This window comes from Mobula hypostoma, chromosome 5 (genome assembly GCF_963921235.1).
Source record: "Mobula hypostoma chromosome 5, sMobHyp1.1, whole genome shotgun sequence".
Classification (NCBI taxonomy): domain Eukaryota; kingdom Metazoa; phylum Chordata; class Chondrichthyes; order Myliobatiformes; family Myliobatidae; genus Mobula; species Mobula hypostoma.
Window position 1 is genome coordinate 172,295,384 of NC_086101.1, and position 22,934 is coordinate 172,318,317.

Here is a 22,934-nt window from a genome sequence, read left to right on the forward strand (position 1 = left end):
CCCTATAATTTCCTGGTTTATTTTTAGAGCCTTTCTTAAACAGAACAATATTAGCTATCGCTCAATACTCTGGTATTTCACTTGTTGTTAAGAATTTAAGTATCTGCTCAAATCCCTGCAGTTTCTGTATTTGCCTCCTACAGGCTCCAAGGGGACACTTTATCAGACCCTTGGGATTTATCCACACTAATTTGCCTCAACACAGCAAACACCTTCTCTCTCATCTCTATAGGGTTCATGACCTCACTGCTGCTTTGCCTCACTTCCATAGACTCTGTGTCTGTCTCCCGACTAAACGTAGATTTAAGATCTTCCCCATCTCTTTTCACTTCACGCATAGATTATCATTCTGATCTTCCAGAGGACCAATTTTGACCCTTGCAAATCCTTTTGCTCTTAATATGTCTATAGAATCTCTTAGGATTCTTCTTCACCTTGTCTGCTAGGGCAACCTCATGCCTTCTTTTAGCCCTCCTGACTCCTTAAGTGTTCTCTTACATTTCTTATATGCCTCAAACACCTCATTTGTTCCTACCTGCTGGGCACTTTCTTTTCTTTAACCAGGGCCTCAATATCCATTGAAAACTAAGTTTCACTGGACCTTTTATCTTTAACTTTTATTCTGACAAGCACATTACAAGCTTTGTATCTAAAAATTTCACTTTTGTAGGTTTCCCCCTTACCAAGTACAGGTGTCCCTCGCTTTTCGACGTTCGCTTTTGGAAAGCTCACTGTTATGAAAGACCTACATTAGTTACCTGTTTTCGCTAACAGAAGGTGTTTTCACTGTTGCAAAAAAAGGCAGTGCGCGATAAAAGAGTGGCATGTGCCCCGAGCAGCCGCTCTCCCCCGGATTCGGAACGGCATTCTCGCCGGCATTGCTTAAACACGTGCCTGTGAGCAGCCGTTAGCAAGATGAGTTCTAAGGTATCGGAAAAGCCTGCAAGAGAGGGTGTTACATTTAGTGTAAAACTAGACATAATTAAGTGTTTCGATCGTGGTGATCGAAGTAAGGACAAAGTGAGTTTGGCTTGTGGAAATTGATGAAGATGATGTTGAAGAGGTTTTGGCATCCCATGACCAAGAACTGATAGATGAAGAGCTGATACAGCTGGAAGAGGAAAGGATAACAAAACTGAATGCAGTAGCGAACGGACCAAAAGTGAAGTTGTCCAGGAACTGAATAAAGCAACTGCGTGAGATTTTCACTGCAATGATAAAGTATGACTTTAATTTTGAAAGGGTACGTTGGTTTAGGGCATATTTGCAAGATGGTTTGAGTGCTTACAAAGAACTGTATGATAGAAAAATGCGCGAAGCTAGCAGTCAAGCATACTGTCGTTTTTCAAGCCTTCCACATCAGCCACAGCAGACGACGAACCTTGACCTTTGACATCAAGGCAGGCAGACATAGAAGAAGATGACCTGCCTGCCCTGATTGACGATGAGATGACACCCCAGTGCTCCCAACCCCTGCACCGCGGACAGATACCGATCCGCGGAGAATGCGACGGTAACCGGGAGGCACCCAGCATGGCTTTAAGAAAAAAGCCTTAATACGACCAATCAAAGTTAAATATAAAGGAAACCATTTAGATGAAAGTTGAATAATATGGTCAATTAAGGGTAAAAAGTTAATCTTAAATAAATCTTTGTATTTACAAGTAATTTTAATCCCAAGATATGAAAAATAATTATTAATCAATTTAAATGGAAAGTTATGATATAAGGGAAGTTGTTTATTAATCGGGAAAAGTTCACTCTTACTAAGATTTAATTTATAACCTGAAAAGAGACTAAGTTGTGCTAATAACTCTAAAACAGCAGGGATGGATTTTTGAGGATTAGAAGTATATAAAAGTAAGTCATCAGCATAGAGTGATATTTTATGGGACTTTAAGCCCCGAGTTATCCCAGTAATATTTGGAGATTCTCGAATGGCAATTGCAAGAGGTTCTAATGCAATATCAAATAATAAAGGGCTAAGAGGACAACCTTGTCGAGTACCTCGAAAAAGAGGGAAAAAAGGTGAGCTTAGAGAGTTAGTACGGACCGAGGCCACAGGAGAATGATATAATAGTTTGATGCAGTTAAGATGTTTTTTTTGCCAAAATTTCTTTATATATTTCAGGCATTACCAATCTTTGTTCCAAAATCTTTTTTTGATAAAGTTGACTCAAAAATTTCTTCATTTATTTGGCAAAATAAAAACCCGAGACTGGGTAAAATACATTTACAGAAAGCTAAGAGAGATGGAGGTTTAGCATTACCTAACTTTAGATTCTATTATTGGGCAATTAATATTCGACATATGAAATTTTGGTTACTTGACCAGGATATACTATCCATTCCTAAATGGGTAGCATTGGAATTACAATCTGTTCAGGGCTATACACTTGGCTCTATTTTAGGTTCCTCTCTTCCTTTTGATTTGAAACGCCTCAAACAGGTATCTAATCCGATAGTTAAATATACCTTACGTATTTGGTTTCAATTCAGAAAATTTTTTGATCTTAACCAATTTGGGCTAGTGATTCCTATTTTAGGTAACATATTTTTTCCTCCCTCTTTTACGGATTGTGCTTTTCAAATTTGGAAGACTAAGGGTATTTCACGGTTTTTGGATTTATTTTTAGATGGTTCCCTTATGTCTTTTGAACAATTATCTAATAAATATAATTGATCAAGAATACATTTTTTTAGATATCTACAAGTTAGAAATTTCCTAAGTACTATACTTTCTTCTTTTCCAATGCTTCCTCCTACATACATTTTAGATACTATAATTAACCTTAATCCATGTCAGAAAGGTGCATCGGCTATGATTTATAATATTATTATGAAACTTAGGAAAGCTCCATTTGATAAGATTAGGGTAGATCGGGAACAGGGATTGGGGTCTATCATTTCCGTGGATGACTGGGGGCAGATTTTACAATTAGTCAATACTTCCTCTATCTGTGCTAAACATTCCCTAATTCAATTTAAAGTTATTCATAGAGCACATACGTCCAAAGATAAATTAGCTCGCTTTTATTCTCATATTAATCCTTTTTGTGATAGATGTCCGGGGCAGATAGCCTCTTTAACTCATATGTTTTGGTCTTGTCCTACTCTGGAAACTTTTTGGAGAGACATTTTTAATATTATCTCCAAGGTATTGAATATAGATATCTCTCCTCACCCTATTACTGCTATCTTTGGACTACCTAAAATTTCCAGTAATCTTTCTCCTTCAGCCCGTAGAATGATTGCATTTCTTACTTTAATGGCGAAAAGATGTATCTTACAACATTGGAAAGAGCTTAATGCTCCAACTACCTTTTTTTGGTTTTCTCAGACGATATTATGCTTGAATTTGGAGAAAATTAGAAGCAATCTTTATGATTCCTCACTTAAATTTGAACAGACCTGGAGATCTTTTATTCAATATTTTCATATAATGTAATTTTTTTTTCTCCTTTTTTTTGCTCCATATTTATATACCCTTCTTGTTTTTTTTTACTGTTTTTAATGGAGGTCGGGATTGAGGACGTGATTTTAAGTTTTTTAACTCTGCTTGGTTCCAAGTTAGCCCATTGCTTTGCTTTGCTTTTAGTTTAGCTGCACGGTGGGGTTTTTTGGGTTTTTTTTTTCCTTTTCTCTATTGATATATATATATAGTAAGGTAACATAATAGTATACATATATATATATTAGTATACTATTATGTTACCTTATTATGTTTAAATTACATTGTATCTTTTTTATCTGTATTAATATCTCCTGTAATTTTATTATATTCTAACAGTGTATTAGTGCCTATATGGCTTACCTTTTTGTATACTTATTCAATAAAAAGATTTAAAAAGAAAGAAAGAAAAAAGCCAAAATAAACAAGCTAATTAATTAGGTGTCGCCCGGCCCAGATCAGAGGCGACGTAATCGGCTCTGATCTTGCCGACATTTATGTGCTGGGCGGCACCTAATTAATTAGCTTGTTTATTTTGGCTTTTTTCTAAAAGATGTGCTGGGTGCATCCCGGCTACTGCTGGAACACTGCGTTCATTGTGGATCGGTATCGGTTTGCTGCCCGGAGGGTGGGGACCACTACACCTCCCCAACCTCTGATGACTCAGCCTAACACACCATCATCAGTGTGCTCTGCGCTGTCTTCCTGATTCCCGTAAGTGATACTACACTGTATATACATTATTTCTACTTTATATCGGCTGTGTATTTTTATGTGTTGTTTGGTATGATTTGGCAGCTTCATAGCTTAAAGGTTACTGGAGAGTGTTTTTGCCAAGAGCGCTTGCGTGAGATTTTCGCTACGGAGAACAGTGCAGGCAATGGTTGTGGAAAAGTATTTCTACTTTATATAGGCTGTGTATTTATCATATCATTCCTGCTTTTACTATATGTTAGTGTTATTTTAGGTTTTATGTGTTATTTGGCATGATTTGGTAGGTTATTTTTGGGTCTGCGAACGCTCACATTTCCCCCATATAAATAAATGGTAATTGCTTCTTCGCTGTACGACATTCCGGCTTACGAACCGTTTAATAGGAACACTCTACCTTCGGATGGCGGGGGAAGCCTGTACACCTTTACCAAAAAAAAAGCCTGTCCCAATCCACACTTGCCAGATCATTTCTGATGCCATTAAAATTGGGTTTTCTCCAATTTGGAATCTCAACCCGCAGACCAGACCTATCCTTTTTCATATTTATTTTTAAACCAATGGCATTATTAGTTTAAAAAGTCTAGTTGACCTTTTGATAAAGACATGGACTGTGAGACTACATTTTGTGGATTGAAGTTCACTAATGTGAATGAGTGATCTGTTTTTTGATTTAAATACAGGTTGGTGCTTGCATTGTCAATTCAGAAAACAAGATCGTTGGCATAGGATACAATGGAATGCCAAATAGATGCAGTGATGATTCTTTACCTTGGGCAAGAACTGCTAAAAATAAACTGGACACAAAATATATGTATGGTAAGTATTGTAAAATACAGAAGCATTGTAAAGCTCAATTATTTTAACTCCAGTATTTAATTTCTTTATTGAAACAGTTTAAAATTAATATTGAATTAAATTATTTGCACTTGCCAGAGCATGACTAGCCTCTTGTGAACCTGTTGCCTTGAGGATTACAGATTTGGAATCCATAGAAGAGAAGAGCAGTACTTTGTGTACAGGGTTTGGATTTGTTTGAGAGAGGGTTAAGTTGCAGTTTATATAAAGGTTGCACTGGGCAAGTCATGTGCAATGTGCCTGGAGGGCCAGCCATGGTGGGACCACACAGGACCAGTGATGTCTAGTCATGTCGTCCATCTTCAGTGTACTGTACCTAAGTGTGCAATACACCAGCTTCTTCCCTCTGGCTGTGAGATGACAAAACTCCCTGCCAGCTGCCAGGTCACATGAAGCGCCAGTAGCGTTATACTGTTTACTTTTAAAATGTGTCATAAATATACCTCATCATTTAAAAAAATTATTTGTGGTAACATTATTTTGTGTTGCATGTGAGTTATATGTACTGTGTTGTGCACCATGGTCCAGAGGAACATAGTTTTATTTGGCAGTATACATGTGTATGGCTGAATGACAATGAGCTTGAACTTGAACCTAGTATTTCATTGAAGCTGATATGATTATTTTTTAGAATCCCAAAGGCCTAGTTTGAGTGAACATGCAGACAAGGTTTCCGATAGTGGAAGAATCTAGTACCAGTGGGCACAGCCTCAACATACAAGTACATCTCCTTTAAAACAGAAATGAGGGGGAATTTCTTTAGCCAGAGGAGTGGTGAATCGTGGAATTTTTTGCCATGCATAGCTGTGGAGGCCAAGTCATTAAGTATTTTAAAAGCAGGGGTTGATCAGCCCTTGATTAGTAATAGTATCAAATGTTATGGGGAGAAGAGACGAAATTGGGGTTGAAAGGGAAAATAAATAGGCCTTGATAGAATGACATAGCAGACTCGATGGGCTGAATGGCCCAATTCTGCTCTGCTTTATGGTCGTATTGTATTTTTTTTTGCGATGTAACCAGGATTATTGTACTTTTATCTAATATTATATGTGATATTGAGATGCTGAATTTGATAGTTTTAATTGTATTTTTGATTGAGTGGAGCATATGTTTTACAGTTGAATGTTAGCTGTCTCCACTGGATGTCTCCAATGATGATCCAAATGCCAGGTTTGAATCCACTGGTCGCAGCATGAAACTTGCATGAAGCAGTAGTCAATTTAGCAGGCATAGCTCACTCTGCAGCTAGTCTTTTTAAAAAATTTCATGCCAGCTTTGAGAGTAAATTGGGCTTAAAATATGGAATAATGTATTACAGGATTATATAGTATTTAGGCTATCTTCCTGTTGGAATACAAAGTTCATCTCTTTGAAAATGGTTTTGCAGAGAATATTATAAGAATGTTAATTCTCCCGCTGAACACTGATGTTGATGGTCTCATACCTCTAGAAGACTGTCAGTTTTTTTCTAAGCTGATTCGAAAGGATTTTCTTTTATTAAAGAAATAAAAGACAGGCCGACTAGGGGGAATGCCATACTAGATCTAGTACTAGGTAATGAACCGGATCAGGTCACAGATCTCTCAGTGGGTGAGCATCTGGGGGACAGTGACCACCGCTCCCTGGCCTTTAGCATTATCATGGAAAAGGATAGAATCAGAGAGGACAGGAAAATTTTTAATTGGGGAAGGGCAAATTATGAGGCTATAAGGCTAGAACTTGGGAGTGTGAATTGGGATGACGTTTTTGCAGGGAAATGTACTATGGGCATGTGGTCGATGTTTAGAAATCTCTTGCAGGATGTTAGGGATAAATTTGTCCCAATGAGGAAGATAAAGAATGGTAGGGTAAAGGAACCATGGGTGACAAGTAAGGTGGAAAATCTAGTCAGGTGGAAGAAGGCAGCATGCATGAGGTTTAGGAAGCAAGGATCAGGTGGGTCTATTGACGAATATAGGGAAGCAAGAAAGGAGCTTAAGAAGGGGCTGAGAAGAGCAAGAAGGGGGCATGAGAATGCTTTGGCGAGTAGGGTAAAGGAAAACCCCAAGGCATTCTTCAATTATGTGAAGGAAAAAGGGGTGACAGGAGTGAAGGTAGGACCGATTAGAGATAAAGGTAGGAAGATGTGCCTGGAGGCTGTGGAAGTGAGCAAGGTCCTTAATGAATACTTCTCTCATTGGTGAATACCGAAGAGAGAACTTCATGATGGTGAGGACAATATGACTGAGGTTGATGTTCTGGAGCATGTTGATATTAAGGAAGAGGAGGTGTTGGAGTTGCTAAAATACATTAGGATGGATAAGTCCCCAGGGCCTGATGGAATATTCCCCAGGCTGCTCCACGAGGCGAGGGAAGAGATTACTGAGCCTCTGGCTAGGATCTTTATGTCCTCATTGTCCACGGGAATGGTACTGGAGGATTGGAGGGAGGTGAATGTTGTCCCCTTGTTCAGAAAGGGTAGTAGGGATAGTCTGGGTAATTATAGACCAGTGAGCCTTCCGTCTGATGGGAAAGTTGTTGGGAAAGATTCTTAGAGATAGGATCTCTGGGCATTTAGAGAATCAAGGTCTGATCAGGGACAGTCAGTATGGCTTTGTGAAGAGCGGATCGTGTCTAACAAGCCTGACACAGTTCTTTGAGGAGCTGACCAGGCATATAGATGAGGGTAGTGCAGTGGATGTGATCTATATGGATTTTAGTAAGGCATTTGACAAGATTCCACACGGTAGGCTTATTCAGAAAGTCAGAAGGCATGGGATGCAGGGAAGTTTGGCCAGGTGGATTCAGAATCGGCTTGCCTGCAGAAGGTAGAGGGTTGTGATGGAGAGAGTACATTCAGATTGGAGGATTGTGACTAGTGTGTCCCACAAGGATCTGTTCTGGGACCTCTACTTTTTGTGATTTTTATTAACAACCTGGACGTGGGGGTAGAAGGGTGGGTTGGCAAGTTTGCAGACAACACAAAGGTTGGTGGTGTTGTAGATAGTGCAGAGGATTATCAAAGATTGCAGAAGTGATGGGATGCAGAAGTGGGCTGAGAAGTGGCAGATGGAGTTCAACCCAGAGAAGTGTGAGGTGGTACACTTTGGAAGGACAAACTCCAAGGTAGAGTACAAAGTAAATGGCAGGATACTTGGTAGTGTGGAGGATCAGAAGGATCTGGGGGTACATGTCCACAGATCCCTGAAAGTTGCCTCACAGATGGCTAGGGTAGTTAAGAAAGCTTATGGGGTGTTAGCTTTCATAAGTTGAGGGATAGAGTTTAAGCGTTGCGATGTAATGATGCAGCTCTATAACACTCTGGTTAGGCCACACTTGGAGTACTGTGTCCAGTTCTGGTCGCCTCACTATAGGAAGGATGTGGAAGCATTGGAAAGGGTACAGAGGAGATTTACCAGGATGTTGCCTGGTTTAGAGAGTATGCATTATGATCAGAGATTAAGGGAGCTAAGGCTTTACTCTTTGGAAGAGAAGGAGGATGAGAGGAGACATGATAGAGGTGTACAAGATAATAAGAGGAATGGATAGAGTGGATAGCCAGTGCCTCTTCCCCAGGGCACCACTGCTCAATACAAGAGGACATAGCTTTAAGGTAAGGGGGTGGGAAGTTCAAGGGGGATATTAGAGGAAGGTTTTTTACTCTGAGAGTGGTTAGTGCGTGGAATGCACTGCCTGAGTCAGTGGTGGAGGCAGATACACTAGTGAAGTTTAAGAGACTACTGGACAGGTATATGGAGGAATTTAAGGTGGGAGCTTATATGGGAGGCAGGGTTTGAGGGTCGGCACAACATTGTGGGCCGAAGGGCCTGTACTGTGCTGTACTATTCTATGTTCTATGTTAATAACATATGTTTTGTATCTGAAAGATAAACATGATACATTGAGTGAAAGCAAGTGGCGTGGTGCACTTGTATTTCAGAAGTACATTGAGATGGAAGGAAAATCTAGATGTGTATAAAAACCTGTGTTAAATTAATAGTACTCTTTAGAAGCAAGATCTTGTGGGCCATTAGTGATTTCTGTTGAACACACCATTGCCTGATTTGGTTCTTTATTTTTCCCAGTTTGCCTCACCAGACTGGAGCATCAGATGGTTGGGGTGGGGGTGGTGTAGATCTGTTGATGTTTCAGGTTAAAAGCCCAAATCAGGACTGAGAGGTCCTGATAGATAGTTATGAAGAGGAGAGGAGGAGTGGTGAGACTTGGACCAGAGGTGGTTATTACACTCGTAAGGAGTGAAGGATGACAGGTAGATTGAGCTGGTTAGGAGAGGGGTGGAGTTGGGAGGCAGAGGCAGGTAGATATAGATGGAAGCAGACCAGTGGAAAATAAAAGAAGGCAGAAGGAGGTATGGAGGGAAAGTCAGAGATAGAGATAGCTGAGGAGGGTATTAAAGCAGGATTACAAAGGCTATTGATGCTGGAATCTGATAAGTAAGGAAGGTGCTGCTGGAAACCACTGGAGAGGGCTGAAGAACAGATGGAATCAGATGGGGGGGTGTGGAAGCTGGTAAGTAAAATGTGTGGGTTGTAGCTGGATGGAACCATGAGGGGGTGAGGAATTAAAAAATGGGTGATATTGGACTGGAAGGTGGAAAGGGGAAAGGGGACAAAATGGTAGGACCAGGGAAATGTCAGAAAGAGAAAGGAAGAGGTGGGGCACATGTAAGTGTTACTTGAAATCAGAAAATGCAGTGGCTTATAAGCTACTCAGACAGAATAGGATGTGCTGTTCCTTTGGTTTACATTAGGCTTCACCAAACTGTTTCTGAAGTATCAAACTTTGTAGTCTTTTATTGACATTCTTTTTCCTCATCTGCTTAACTTCAGTGTTTGTATTAATCTATTTTTTGCTGCATAGGCTCCAACTTTTGGCTTTCTCTTGATTTGAAGCTATAGCTTGGTAACATTTGTTTTTTTTTCCCTCTGGTAAATATTGACATGCACACTGCATTACTTGGTATAGTGTTTTTAAAAAACCTTTTCATCTTTGCAGTTCTTTTGATCAGAAAAGCCCCTTTGTCATTTTGGGTCAATACAAGTTGAATGGTGCTTGAGGTGGAGGTTGCTGTGCCCAAATCAGATTCTGAAAGGTATTTGTTAAAGACTGATAAAGGCTATTCAGTTTGTTCTTTCATGCATCTAGTAAGATCTAACAAACCAAAGTAGTAACTGTGCAGGGTACTCGGATTCTGAAATTCAGTTCCCTGATGATAAAGGAATCAAGTTTCCAAGGTGGAGTTCAGCGTGTCCATGTTTTTATATGACACGTTCAGCAAGTTCTAGTTTCTTCTCCAAAAAAACTTGTTGAACAGAAAAATACAAGTTGGTGTACGGTACTTGTCTAAAAGAGGATCACGTTTATTGACAGAGCCCAACTTTTAATTCCATTACACTGAAATTTTCATGTAAGAAGAAACCTTTTAATTTTGAACTGGTTTTTGGATTTGCCCATTATCATGATCCTTGGGTTATCGGTGTAGGGATGAATTAGATTGCCTGTAACTAGTGTGTTCTTTTTTAAATTGGCAGGTGGGTTAAATAAAGGCTATGAGGGAATACAAAATCAAACTGTTTAATATTTTTTAATCTCAAGACATTTCCAAGGCAGTGTTATAATTGTCAGAGTTACTTGGTATCTATATAACCATATAACAATTACAGCACGGAAACAGGCCATCTTGGCCCTTCTAGTCCTTGCCGAACTCTTACCCTATCCTCGTCCCACGGACCTGTGCTCAGCCCATAACCCTCCATTCCTTTCCTGCCCATATATTTATCCAATTTAACTTTAAACAACAACATAGAACCTGCCTCAACCACTTCTGCTGGAAGCTCATTCCACACAGCTACCACTCTCTGAGTAAAGAAGTTCCCCCTCATCTTACCCCTAAACTTTTGTCCTTTAATTCTCAACCCATGTCCCCTTGTTTGAAACTTCCTCACTCTCAATGGAAAAAGTCTAACCACGTCAACTCTATCAATCCTCCTCATAATTTTAAACACCTCTATCAAGTCCCCCCTCAACCTTCTATGCTCCAAAGAATAAAGACCTAACTTGTTCAACTTTTCTCTGTAACTTAGGAGATAAAACCCAGGCAACATTTTAGTCAACCTCCTCTGTACTCTCTCAATTTTATTGACATCTTTCCTATAATTCGGTGACCAGAACTGTAGACAGTACTCCAGATTTGGCCTTACCAATGCCTTATACAAATTCAACATTACATCCCAACTCCTATACTCAATGCTCTGATTAATAAAGGCCAGCAAACCAAAAGCATAGTTGCATAGTTCCCTCCATCTTCAGGGAACTATGCACCATTATTCCTAGATCCCTCAGTTCTAAAGCATGTGAGTGCCACTAGACAAGTCGTTAAGGCAGCTCACACTACTCTTCTTGGGCACTGGTATAACTGTTGCTCTTTTGAAGCAGGTGGGAACCTTCGAATGTAGCAATGAAAGGTTGAACTTCTATAATTCTAATAACAGGTTGTTATTCTACCTCTGTAGAATAACCATGTAGACTTGCAGGAGAGGAAAGCAAATTATATCCAAGGTATTCGCATCTGCTCTCTCTTTTCACTTCAACCTTTCAAAAATAACAAAATATTAAACTTTGCTTCAGAACTGCACTCTTAATTGCAGTTAGCTCTTAATTACAGCTCGGGACATTCTGGAATTCAATTCCGGTGCCCTTCTGTAAGGAGTCTCTGTACATCCTTCCCGTGGAATGCGTGGATTTTCCCTAGGTTGTCCAGTTTCTTCCCACAGTCTAAAGAAGTATTGGGTGGGTTAACTGGTCACTGTAAATAGTCCTGTGATTAAGTTAGGCTTATGGGGTTGCTGGGCAGAGTGGCTCAAAGAGCTAAAATTGCCTACTCAACACTGTATCATTAAATAAAATAAATATATAAAACATGTTAAGGCAGGACATGTAAATATTATTCCATGCAATTTACTACAATTCTATTGCCGAACTTGAATCCTTTAAAGCAGAGGTTCCCAGCCTTCTTATGCCATAGAAAGTAAGGAACAGTAAAGGTTACTGTTAACCAAGGGGCCCCAGGTTAGAAACCCCCTGCTTTAAAGACTCATGACAGCCACTTGTGTCAAAATGAAAATATAAATATTTATTACAAGATCCTGCCTCAGTGCCAGCCTTTGAAGGCTCTTAGACTCTTTCTCCATTCTTTAAGAAACTTGGTCATCTGGTCTGATAATTTGACCTCCAGTCACAACAGATTCGGTTAACATATTGTGGTATCTTTGAAGTGAATGACTATTGTTTTCCCATATTTAATTAAGATAATCAGATTCTGGGCATATGACCTCATGGTCACCCGACCAAAGAGGCTCCATCTATAGCCTTGATGGAGCTGGGTTTGAAACCATTTTACACACATGTAGTTTTAGTGTTTTTCTTGCTTGTTCTTTTAAACTAATAGAATAGCAGGTTATTTGTCCTGTTGGGTCTATATTAGTTCCTAGTAGAGTGATTCCATCAGGCCCATTTTCCTGCATTTGTTGCCCATAATCCTGCAGGTTATTTTTGTTGAAGTGCCAATCTAAATTTATATTTGAATGCTCTACTTCTAACATCCTAGTTGGCAGATTCCAGTTGCTGAGTAATTTTTATTACTTTTCCTTTTTGTCCCAGATTTTATTTTTATGACCCCCTAATCCTTTAGTTCACTAAAGGGACCTGCTTCCGTTTGAATATCCAATCTACATCGTTCATGGTGGGTGTATTCAAGGACACTTTCAACCTCTCATTGCCACATTCGAAGGTTCCCACCTGCTTCAAAAGGGCAACAGTTATGCTAGTGCCCAAGAAGAGTAGTGTGAGCTGCCTTAATGACTTGTCTAGTGGCGCTCACATCTACGGTGATTAAATGCTTTGAGAGTTTGGTCTTGGGCAGAATCAATTCCTGCCTCAGCAAGGACCAGGAGCCACCTCAATTTGCCTATTGCTGCAATAGGTCTATGGCAGACACACTCTCAATGGCTTTTCACACGGCCTTAGATCACCCAGACAATACAAACATCTATGCCAGGATGCTGTTCATTGATTGTAGCTTAGCGTTTAACACCATCATTCCTACAGTCCTGATCGATAAGCTACGGAACTTGGGTCTCTGTGCATCCCTCTGCAGTTGGATTTTTGATTGGTGCTAATTGGTATTGGTAATAACTCCTCCTCACTGATCATCAACACTAGCGCACCTTAGCCCGCTGCTCTACTCTCTCTATACCAATGACTGTGGCTAGGTATAGCTCAAATGCCATCTACTGTATAAATTTGATGATACAACCATTGTTGGCAGAATCTCAGATGGAGACGAGGGTGGACAGGAGAGAAATGTTCCAGCTAGTTGAGTGGTGTTGCAGCAGCAACCTTGTCAGTGAGACCAAAGAGCTGATTGTGGACTCAAGAAAGGGTAGGATGAGGAATCACAAACCAATCATCGTAGAGGGATCAGAGGTGGAGAGAGTGAGTAATTTCAAGTCCTAGGGTGTCAAGATCTCTGAGGATCTAACCTGGTCTCAGCATAATCAATGCAGCTATAAAGAAGGCAAGACAGTGGCTATATTTCTTTAGGAGTTTGAGGGGATTTGGTTTGTCATCTAAGACACTCAGACTTCTACAGATGTACCATGGAGAGCGTTCTGACAGGCTGAATCACTGTCTGGTATGGAAGAGGGGGCACAGGATCAAAAGAAGCTACAGAAATTTGTAAAATTAGTCAGCTCCTCCTTGGGTACTAGCCTCGTAGTATCCAAGACATCTTCAAGGAGAGGTGTCTCACAAAGGCGGCATTGATCATTAAAGATCCCTGCCCCCATCACTCAGGACGCCCTCTTCTCACTGTTACGGTCAGGAAAGAGAAACAGAAGCCCGAAGGCACACACTCAGCTTTTCAGGAACAGCTTCTTCCCCTCTGCTATCCGATTCCTAAATAGACATTGAACCCATGAACGGCTCACTTGCATTATTTCTGTTTTTGCACTATTTTAAATTTAATTATTTAAATTAAATATATACACTTACTGGAATTGATTTACTTATTTCCCCCATATTATCATGTATTGCATTGTACTGCTGCTGCTAAGTTAACAAATTTCACATGTGCCAGTGATAATAAACCTGATTCTGATTCATGAATTTGTGTACATTAGAAAACACTTCATTCAAAGGAGAAAAAAACACAGCTTCTAAAGCCTAATCTTATAATTGCTTACTTTTGCTCCCTATTATATAGAAAATATATTTAAGCCAAAATGTAAAGATTTTAATTATTGCTCATGGTTTGGCACCTTGGCTTCTTTTGGGAGATTTGATTTGTTTTCAAAAACACTTGCCCTTTTCCTAATTATGACCAGTAGATGTCATTGTCATACCGCGTTTTATGGAGAGATGGGTTTGGAGCTGCATTCTTTTCAAACTGCCGTGTATAGGAAGGCTAATCTTCAAGCAGGGGCAATAAATGATTTACCAGCTTGAATGTGTTGTCCATCTATAACACAGTACGGCATCCATGTTAATGCATGCAGGAGTGGTGGGAGCTGATGAAAAATGTGGCCATATGTCCTTTGTATTGCAGTGAAGTGGGGCGGTTGAAGTTTTGCAGTCAAATCCATAACTGAATTCCCATTTTATTAGTTTATTGTTTAACTTGGTGAAATGATGGCTGAGCACCACTTCCCCTCTCCCACAGCACCGAGTGACTGATGTCAAAGATCTGAATTGCCAGTGTGTAATTTGAACTGTGTAGTGCGGAAGAGAAATTCCTTGAGTTGTAGATTGCCACAAGATATACCTTGCAAAAAGTGAGAATATGAAACCTGAAGTTTTCAGTCAAAGAATTGCTACATTTGGACCTTCATTCCTTTTTAATCATCAAGCAGGAAGTTAGGACTGACACTTAGAGCTCCACTTATCTTTACTTTTTTGGAATTGTACTGCAGAAACAGGCCCTTGGCTTTTGATGTCCATCCCATTCTCTTTTATGGCATGGCATTTTAATTACAAATTTAAATACATCTTAAATATTATGAGTGTACTCGCTCCAGCATCCCTCTCTTGGGTTGTATGTTCCAGATTTCAACCACCCTCTGGGAGCAATACAAATTATTTCTCAAATCTCCTATCTCTTATCTTATGTCCATGCCCTCTGGTCACAAATGCTTCTACTATGTGCAAAGTTTTTTTTTTACTATGTACTCTTTCTACGACCTTCATAATTTTGTATACTTCATTCGGGTCAATCCTTGGCTTTCACTACACCAAAAGAAAACCCCGTCCCAGCTCTCCCTTCTGCATCATGTCTCTGGCCATGCATTCCTATCACCTACCCTCCTCTTCCCATCTCACCAGTGTGTGGCACTATAATCCAGCGATTTGTAAAGATGGATATTCTAAGAGCTGCTACTGAGCTTGTTTTCAGTGTTTCATTTGTAAGGAAAAACTGTCCAGAATGGGTTTAGGGTAACCTGTTTGGAATATATTAAAATAGATTAAGCTAGATTAAGAGGGGCATTTATAGGGTCTATAGTAAGGAACTTTTCCATGTAAAGGGTATAGTTTTTAGTAGAAGAGGTGGCAGGTTTGAGAGGGACCTGATTTTTTTTCATCTAGAGCCTAGTTGGAACCTGGAATACGCTGTTGTAAGAATGCTAGAGGCAATGGTTCTTTCTCTCTCATCTAAGTGAGGACCAAACGGGCTACTAAGAGAGTTTAATATAGATGCGTATTTGGTGTTTAGCATGGAGTTGTTGGTTCATAGGGCCCGTTTCTGTGTGTATGAGTATAAGTTAATGCCTCATTTGAAAACAACTCTTGATGGTGTTTTTTTTCCTGCTTTCCCTCATGGGAAAACTCCATCACTACTTTATATGTAGTTCAGTTGCTCTCTATTTAAGCACGGCATACAATAGAATAAGATTTAGCTGGTTCAGATTGATCTTGAACCTGCTCTGGTAGAATAAACCAGGGAGGGGGAGAGATACTTACTGGAAGACAGTTGGAATCTTTTTTTGTGAAATAATAAAGTTGCTTTAACGTTAATAGCTTGGTGTAAAATTGCATGATATTGAAAATGGCCAACTCTTTTCTTGGCCCTCTTTAAATGGTGTTGATGTTTGCACATTTAAAAAAAGTGACTTTGGATGTTTAGGAGCTTTATATAATTTTTACAAAACATATTTGTGTCTTATTCACAGTTGTAAGCCTTGGGAGTTTTGTGGAACTTGTGGCAACATACTGATGACAAAGTCTTACTGTTGCGTTAAATCTGATACCCAGGCTTAGAAGGTTAAGGAGAATGGGACGAAGATGAGATGCCCTCACTTCCATTTCGTTCTATTGGTTTTAATATTTAGCTAGTTCTTCTATAATTAACCTATCAGATTCATCAGCAATAGTGTTTTTATCTTTGCTTCTTTGTTCATTTGTGGAATGTGGGACATTGTTGACAATGCCACTACTTTTTGATTTTGGGAGTTGCGTGCATTGTACTCGTATTGAGTAAGGATGGCAGATTTCCCTGGAGTGAGGGAGAGAGATGCAAGAGATGCTTAATGATTATGTGGATTCTTGTCTGGTGAGAAAGGAGAAGGTAAAGAAGGGGAGTAGTTGGTGGGGATGCAGAAGTGCAACAAGGAGTTGTAGAGTGATGGATTCCTTTGGGATGCTGATGTGTGGGGGTATGTCGTCTCGAAAGCATGCTTGTGTCTCTAGGTAGATTTCCAGCGTTTAAAATTTTCTACAAATTTCTATTTTCTATGCATTGTAACAATAGCTGTACTTCCCAAATGAGATTCCGGGCACTTCCAGGTATCTTGACAGGGGTTGTGTACACATCTCTTTTGAATAAAAATATAAAGAACTGGTCATTTAATCTTGGTTGTGACTGAAAGCTCTTCTTTAATCAAGTATGTGATCAGGATTAATTGTGTGAGAAGTTGTTTGGTTTATGAATCTTATTTTTAATTTATGTATGGCTTTTTATTTTCTGTTTCAGTTTGTCATGCGGAATTAAATGCAATTCTGAACAAAAATGCTAGTGACGTTAAAGGATGCACGATGTATGTGGCCTTATTCCCTTGTAATGAATGTGCTAAGCTCATCATCCAGTCAGGTAAAGATTTGCAATCACTGTGCTTTCGATTTTCTTCATTTATATACCAGCATTCAGCTCAATAACTCATTACAAAGCATGTATATATTTTAAACTGATACCCTTTGTCTGAATGAATCATACTATCATTTTGCAAAAATTATCTGTTCCTATCACCAGACAATGTCAGGTTTCCATTGGCTAATTGCTACACTGTGCAAATCTTAACATGTTTTTTAATTTAAATCAACAACCTTCTAAAACACTGGCTGCCAAATAAGAACACCGCAGAGTGCATAATTAATGTGAAGATCTTAAGCTGTGAAGACCCTAAGTGCACAATGAAAGATTAATGGAGAAATCTATAGTTGAAATTGATTGTGTTTGCAGGTGACCATCTTCTGCTCCATTAGAGATGCTGATAATCAGGATAAATTGGGATCGCGTTCTCCCTGTCATCCTTGTTTGATTTGCTTCCCTATCCCTCCTAAATCGTGCTGATCTTTTGTATGGTTGGGAAGGAAAAAGAGTGGGTGTCACCTCTCTGTAGCCCATCCATCTGGCACATTTACAACATAAGACCATAAAACATAGGAGCGGAATTAGGCCATTCAGCCCATAGTGCCTGCTCTGCCATTCCATCATGGCTGATTTGTTGTCTCTTTCTCCTGCCTTCTCCTCATAATCTTTGACACCCTTACTAGTTAAGAACCTATCAGCCCCTGCTTTAAATATATTTATTTTGTTTTGAATGCAACATGGAACATGCTCTTCCAGTCCATCGAGCCACACTGCCCAGCAATCCACCTATTTAACCCATACATCTTTGGACTGTGGGAGGAAATCAGAGCACCTGGAGGAAACACATGCGCATGTTAGAAGAAATGATGTACAGACTTTTATACAGAGGTCACTGGAGTTGAACTCCGGCAGCTCGAGCTGTAATAGTGTCAAGCTAACTGTGACACTACTATGCCGCTTCAATTTCTTGGCCTCCTCAGCCATCTGTGACAACGAATTTCATAGATTTACCACCCTCTAGCTCAAGAACTTCCTCTTCATCCCTATTCTAAAGGGGCATCCTTCTGAGGCTGTGCCCTCTGTTCCTAGACTCCCCCATTATAGGAAATGTACTTTCTAGTCCACTCTATCCAGCGAGTTTGCAAATTATGACTATGCATGTATATCAGATAGTGGGTAGCAGGTGCCATGATTTACCCATCTCCTTTATAATTTCCTTCCTTCCTTCCTCCTGATTCTCAATGTACAAAGAACCCTGGTCACATTTAAGCCCCTTTTGTGATCTGGCTGAGGTTGACAGACAAAAAGCAAAAAGCTCCTGGTTTTTAATTACCTTTAATAGCCAGAGCTACTGTCATCCTTCTGTCAACTTGAACCAGTCTGGTCATTCTCCTCTGACCCTTTTCATTAGCAAGCCATTTTTGCCCACAGAACTGCTGCTCACTGTGTGATTTTTCTTTTGTTTTTCACACCATTTTCTGTAAGGTCTTGAGACTATTGTGTGTGAAAATCCCAGGAGATCATCAGTTTCTGAGATACTCAAACCACCCTGTTTGCAGATATCTCATCAGCCAATCATGTGGCAATAACTCCATGTATAAAAGCATGCAGACATGGTCAAGAGGTTCAGTTGTTACTCAGACCAAACATTAGATGAGGAAGAAATGTGATCTAAGTTACTTTGACTGGGAATGGTTGTTAATGCCAGATGGGGTGAACCTTGAAATGGATAGGTTATAGCAACAGCAGAAGGCCATGAACATAAGCTCAACATAAGCCTCTTTATTAAGTACAGGAGGTATCTAATAAAGTGGCTCCTGAGTGTATGCATGGTGCTAGGAAGAATAGAAACAGTTAATCCAGAACATTATTTCATAATAGATCACAGCTACAAGACTCTGAGATGCAGTTTGCAGTAATGAGAGGTAAGTTTCAGGCTGATATCGGAAAGCATTTCTTCTCATCTGTGCATGGAATAGTCCTTTGACTGCTGCAGTCATATAATTACATGCAGTCTGCAGCAAAGAAACAAGCCATTTATCTCAAGTGGCTAAGCTGCTGTTTATCCTTCACAGGAGCCTCCTCCCATCCCTCTTCATTCAGTCCAATTAGCACACACTTCCATTCCTTTCTCCCCCATGTGCTTAACCAACCTCTCCTTAAGTGCATCAGTGCTGTCTGCCTTAACAACTATTGTGACAGTATGTCCCATATTCTCACGATTCTAGATAAAGAAGTTTCACTTCAGTTCCCTGTTGTATTTATTAGTAACAATCTTTTTACTTATGAACACTAAGTTTTGAGTTGTGTGCAAGTAAAAACATTTCCTGCCTACTATCTTCAACTTTTTCTGTGTACTTAACAGGTCATTCAGAGCCTCTCTTCTGTAGAGAAAAGCACCCCTACTCTTTCCTAATAAATATAACCTCTCAATTTGCAATCCTCTTTGTGATTTTTTTTTTCCCTTCTACAGTGTCTGCATATTGTTTTAATAATACAAAGGTCAGAACACCATGCAGTCTAACCAAGTATGTTTAGTTTCTCTGCTTTTCAGTGTGGTTCCCCAGTGCTATTCTTTTCATGGCCTTGATAACCTGAATTGCAACTGCTCCCAGTTTTGTATATTGGTAGCCTTAACCTCTCTGCCCTTTGATGCCATTTAATATCTTGTTATCCAGTCTTCCTGTTACTCTGAGCAAAATGTTACCTCTCACATTTGATGTGTATTGAAGTTAGTTTTTCTACTGCATGCTCATCCTGAGAGTTTAATAATGGCACCTTGCTATTTGTTGCATTCTTTCTCAGTGTTAACCATTTGCCCCCCTAATTTAAGATGCTCTCAAATTTTGAGATTATGCTTTGATTCTGTTCTCAAGGTACTAATGTAAATTCTGAAAGGGAATAGCATTATTAATAGTAGAAATGGAATACTAGATCCACCTCTTTTTCTTTGTAATCTATTTTGGATCCTGTCTGCTGACTCCATATTCTCTGACCTTGTGTGCTTCTGTTTTGAGGTATTGTTATTGTTTGAAAATCAAACTATATAGCTGCCACAAATGTTTTGAAAGAAATTAATGTTGGTTGAGCAGAACATCTTAAATAAGAGAAATAGCATTTTAATTAAGTTGAGACAGATCCTGGCAAAGATTGACCAGGAACAGATCAATCCTTGCAGATAGAGGAATTCTGAGGGACCATATTAATGATCATTTGGAAGGCCAGGGAGTAATCAGATAGGATCTATCCTTGACATAATTGTGGTAGCTCTATCTGACCAATTTGATTGCTATCTTTTCAAAAAAAAGTCTAAATATTGATGAGGGCAGATGTGATATATATGGACTTCATTGTGGCCTTTGGCAAGGTCCCACATGGGAGACTGGCAACAGGATGGTTCTTGTGGTGGGAGATTCTAAGATCAGAGGATACAGCCTCAGAATTAAAGGGAATCCTTTTAGAACAGAGGAATTTATTTAGCCAGAGAGTAGTAAATTGTGAAATTCATTTGTATGGACAGTTGTGGAGGCCAGCTCTTCAGATATATTTCAGGCAGAAGTTGATAGATTCTTGATTAGTCAGAAGGCAGGTGATTGGGCCTGAGAGGGAAAATGGATCAGCCATGATGAAATGGCAGAGTAGACTCGATTGGTCAAATGGGCTAATTCTGTTCCTGTATCTTATGGTCATATGCTGGTAGAGGATTGTTTTTATGATTGCATGCTTGTGACAATGGTGTTGCATGCAGATTGTTCTTTGGGCCCTTGTTCTTTGGAAATGTAATTGGAAATAGTTTATTATTGTCACATGTACTGCAATACACTAAAAAGCTTTCATTTGCATGCCATCCAGACAGATTCTGAATGATGTTGGAGGTAGGAGGTATGATCATTAGGTTCACAGATGATATTGAAGATTGCTGAAGAAGATGGAGAGTGGTCTTGGACCATAAGGTGGATCAGTGTGTTGGTGAAACAGATTATGAAATAAGAAATGGAATTTAATACAGATAAATGTAAAATGATACATTTTGGGTATACCAATGAGGTAGAATTTAAACAGAATGGTAGGATCTTGGGGGATATTTGAGAAATAGAGACCTTGATGTACAAATCCAAAGATCCTTGAAGGGGTATGTAGATACTGTAGTTAAGTGGGCTTATGGGATATTGGCCTTCTGGAGCACTGAATACAAGTAGAGGTGTTACGGTCCAAACTTTATAAAGCCTTGATCAGACCTCCTCTGGAGTACTGCACCATTACTTCACCACTAAACTATTGGAGAGATATGATAGTGCTGGAAGACTGCACAGGTGATTAGCCATGATATTACCTGGGATGGAGTATTTCAGTTGTGAGAGGTTGGAGAGGCTGGCTTGTTTTTCCTGGAGCAAGGAGATTAAGAAGGATGTTGATTGAGTATAAAAACAAATTATGAAAGTTATAGGTAGGGTAGACAACAAGAAATTTTTCCCCATAACAGTAGTAGATGAAATTTGAGATTTAGGGCGAGGGGTAGAGGATCCGAGGGGATATTTATCTTCCAGGGAGAGATGTGTACCTGCAGGACACTGCTTGAGGGAATGGTGGAAGCTGAGTTGCTGACTGCATTTATGAAGTGCCAAGGCAATCACTTGCATTGGCCTAAGTGTTGGAAAATGTAATTAATAAGGATTAACGTCTACTAGTTGGCATGGACGTATTGGGTTGAGTGGTCTTTTTCTATGCTGTTATGCTGTATGAGTATATACTTTTCATTATATTTAAGCTTGCATTTTTGAGTAAAGGTTGTACTATTTTTCCTATTTGTAATACATAAACTAAAATATTCTGTGCATCATTAATGACTGAGTTGGAATGACTTGAGGTAGAACATCTCCTGGGGCACTGGGTAATTGGGGACAATCAAGCTCCTACTTTATGTTCATTTATAACCCTCCATTTGTTTACTATTATTAGCTGTAAATTATATCTAGAGCTAATAGAATCATTTGACACTTATTATTAATTAGTTGATGGATTAGTATGATTTTAAATTAATTAGCAATTATTTTGGTTGTTATTTATGCATGGTGGATACTTATTTAAGGCAGACTGGATCCATTTATTAGCTTCCTGCATCATCTGTTTTATCCTTGCTGGTAGCCCATCTATCTCATAGTTATACACACAGAAACAGGGCCCTTTGGCTTACCAAATCCATGTTGACCATCAAGCAAACATTAACACTTAATGCTACATCTAATTTCATTTTGGGTTTCCCCGTTCTGCCATTACTTAATTTAGTGGCAACTAATCTACCAACCTGTACATGTTTGGGAAAATCGGAGCTCCTGGGAGAAATATACCAAGTTACAGGGAGGACTTGCAAACTTAACACACACAGTGGTGGTCAAGATAGAAACCAGGTTGCTAGAGCTAAGGCTGCAGCTCTACCAGTTTCATCTCTACACTGCTCCATTTATGTAGCCTATTGGGTCCATTTGTTTTCCCAAAGGACATATTCTTATGTAATTTATCGCCTAAGGTGTTGTTAGCTGTGCTTCCTTTGACTTGTGGTACCTTGCTTTCTTTTACTTCATCTTGTTTGATGTCTGTCACTAATTCTTCTGTGCTCTGCTGCTACCAACTTTGCACTTCTGTTTAAATCTCCCACTGTTTTCACCCAGTGCTATCAAGATCTTGCATATTACCTGTTGCTCTGGTTGGGGTGGAGGCCTCGTTTACAGAAAATCACTACTACCTGGTATGATGGAATGATTTGTGGAATTATTG

General features: G+C 39.5%; 1 protein-coding gene across 1 annotated transcript in view; it reads left to right on the top strand.

Moving 5' to 3' along the window:
* The window catches only part of dctd (dCMP deaminase), a 52,949-nt gene that overhangs the window by 7,956 nt on the left and 22,059 nt on the right, over positions 1 to 22,934 (top strand). Inside the window, exons 3-4 of the mRNA XM_063047706.1 lie at positions 4,846 to 4,981; positions 17,043 to 17,159. Of these exons, the coding sequence (XP_062903776.1) occupies positions 4,846 to 4,981; positions 17,043 to 17,159 (253 nt within the window). The remainder of the gene's footprint in view (positions 1 to 4,845; positions 4,982 to 17,042; positions 17,160 to 22,934) is intronic.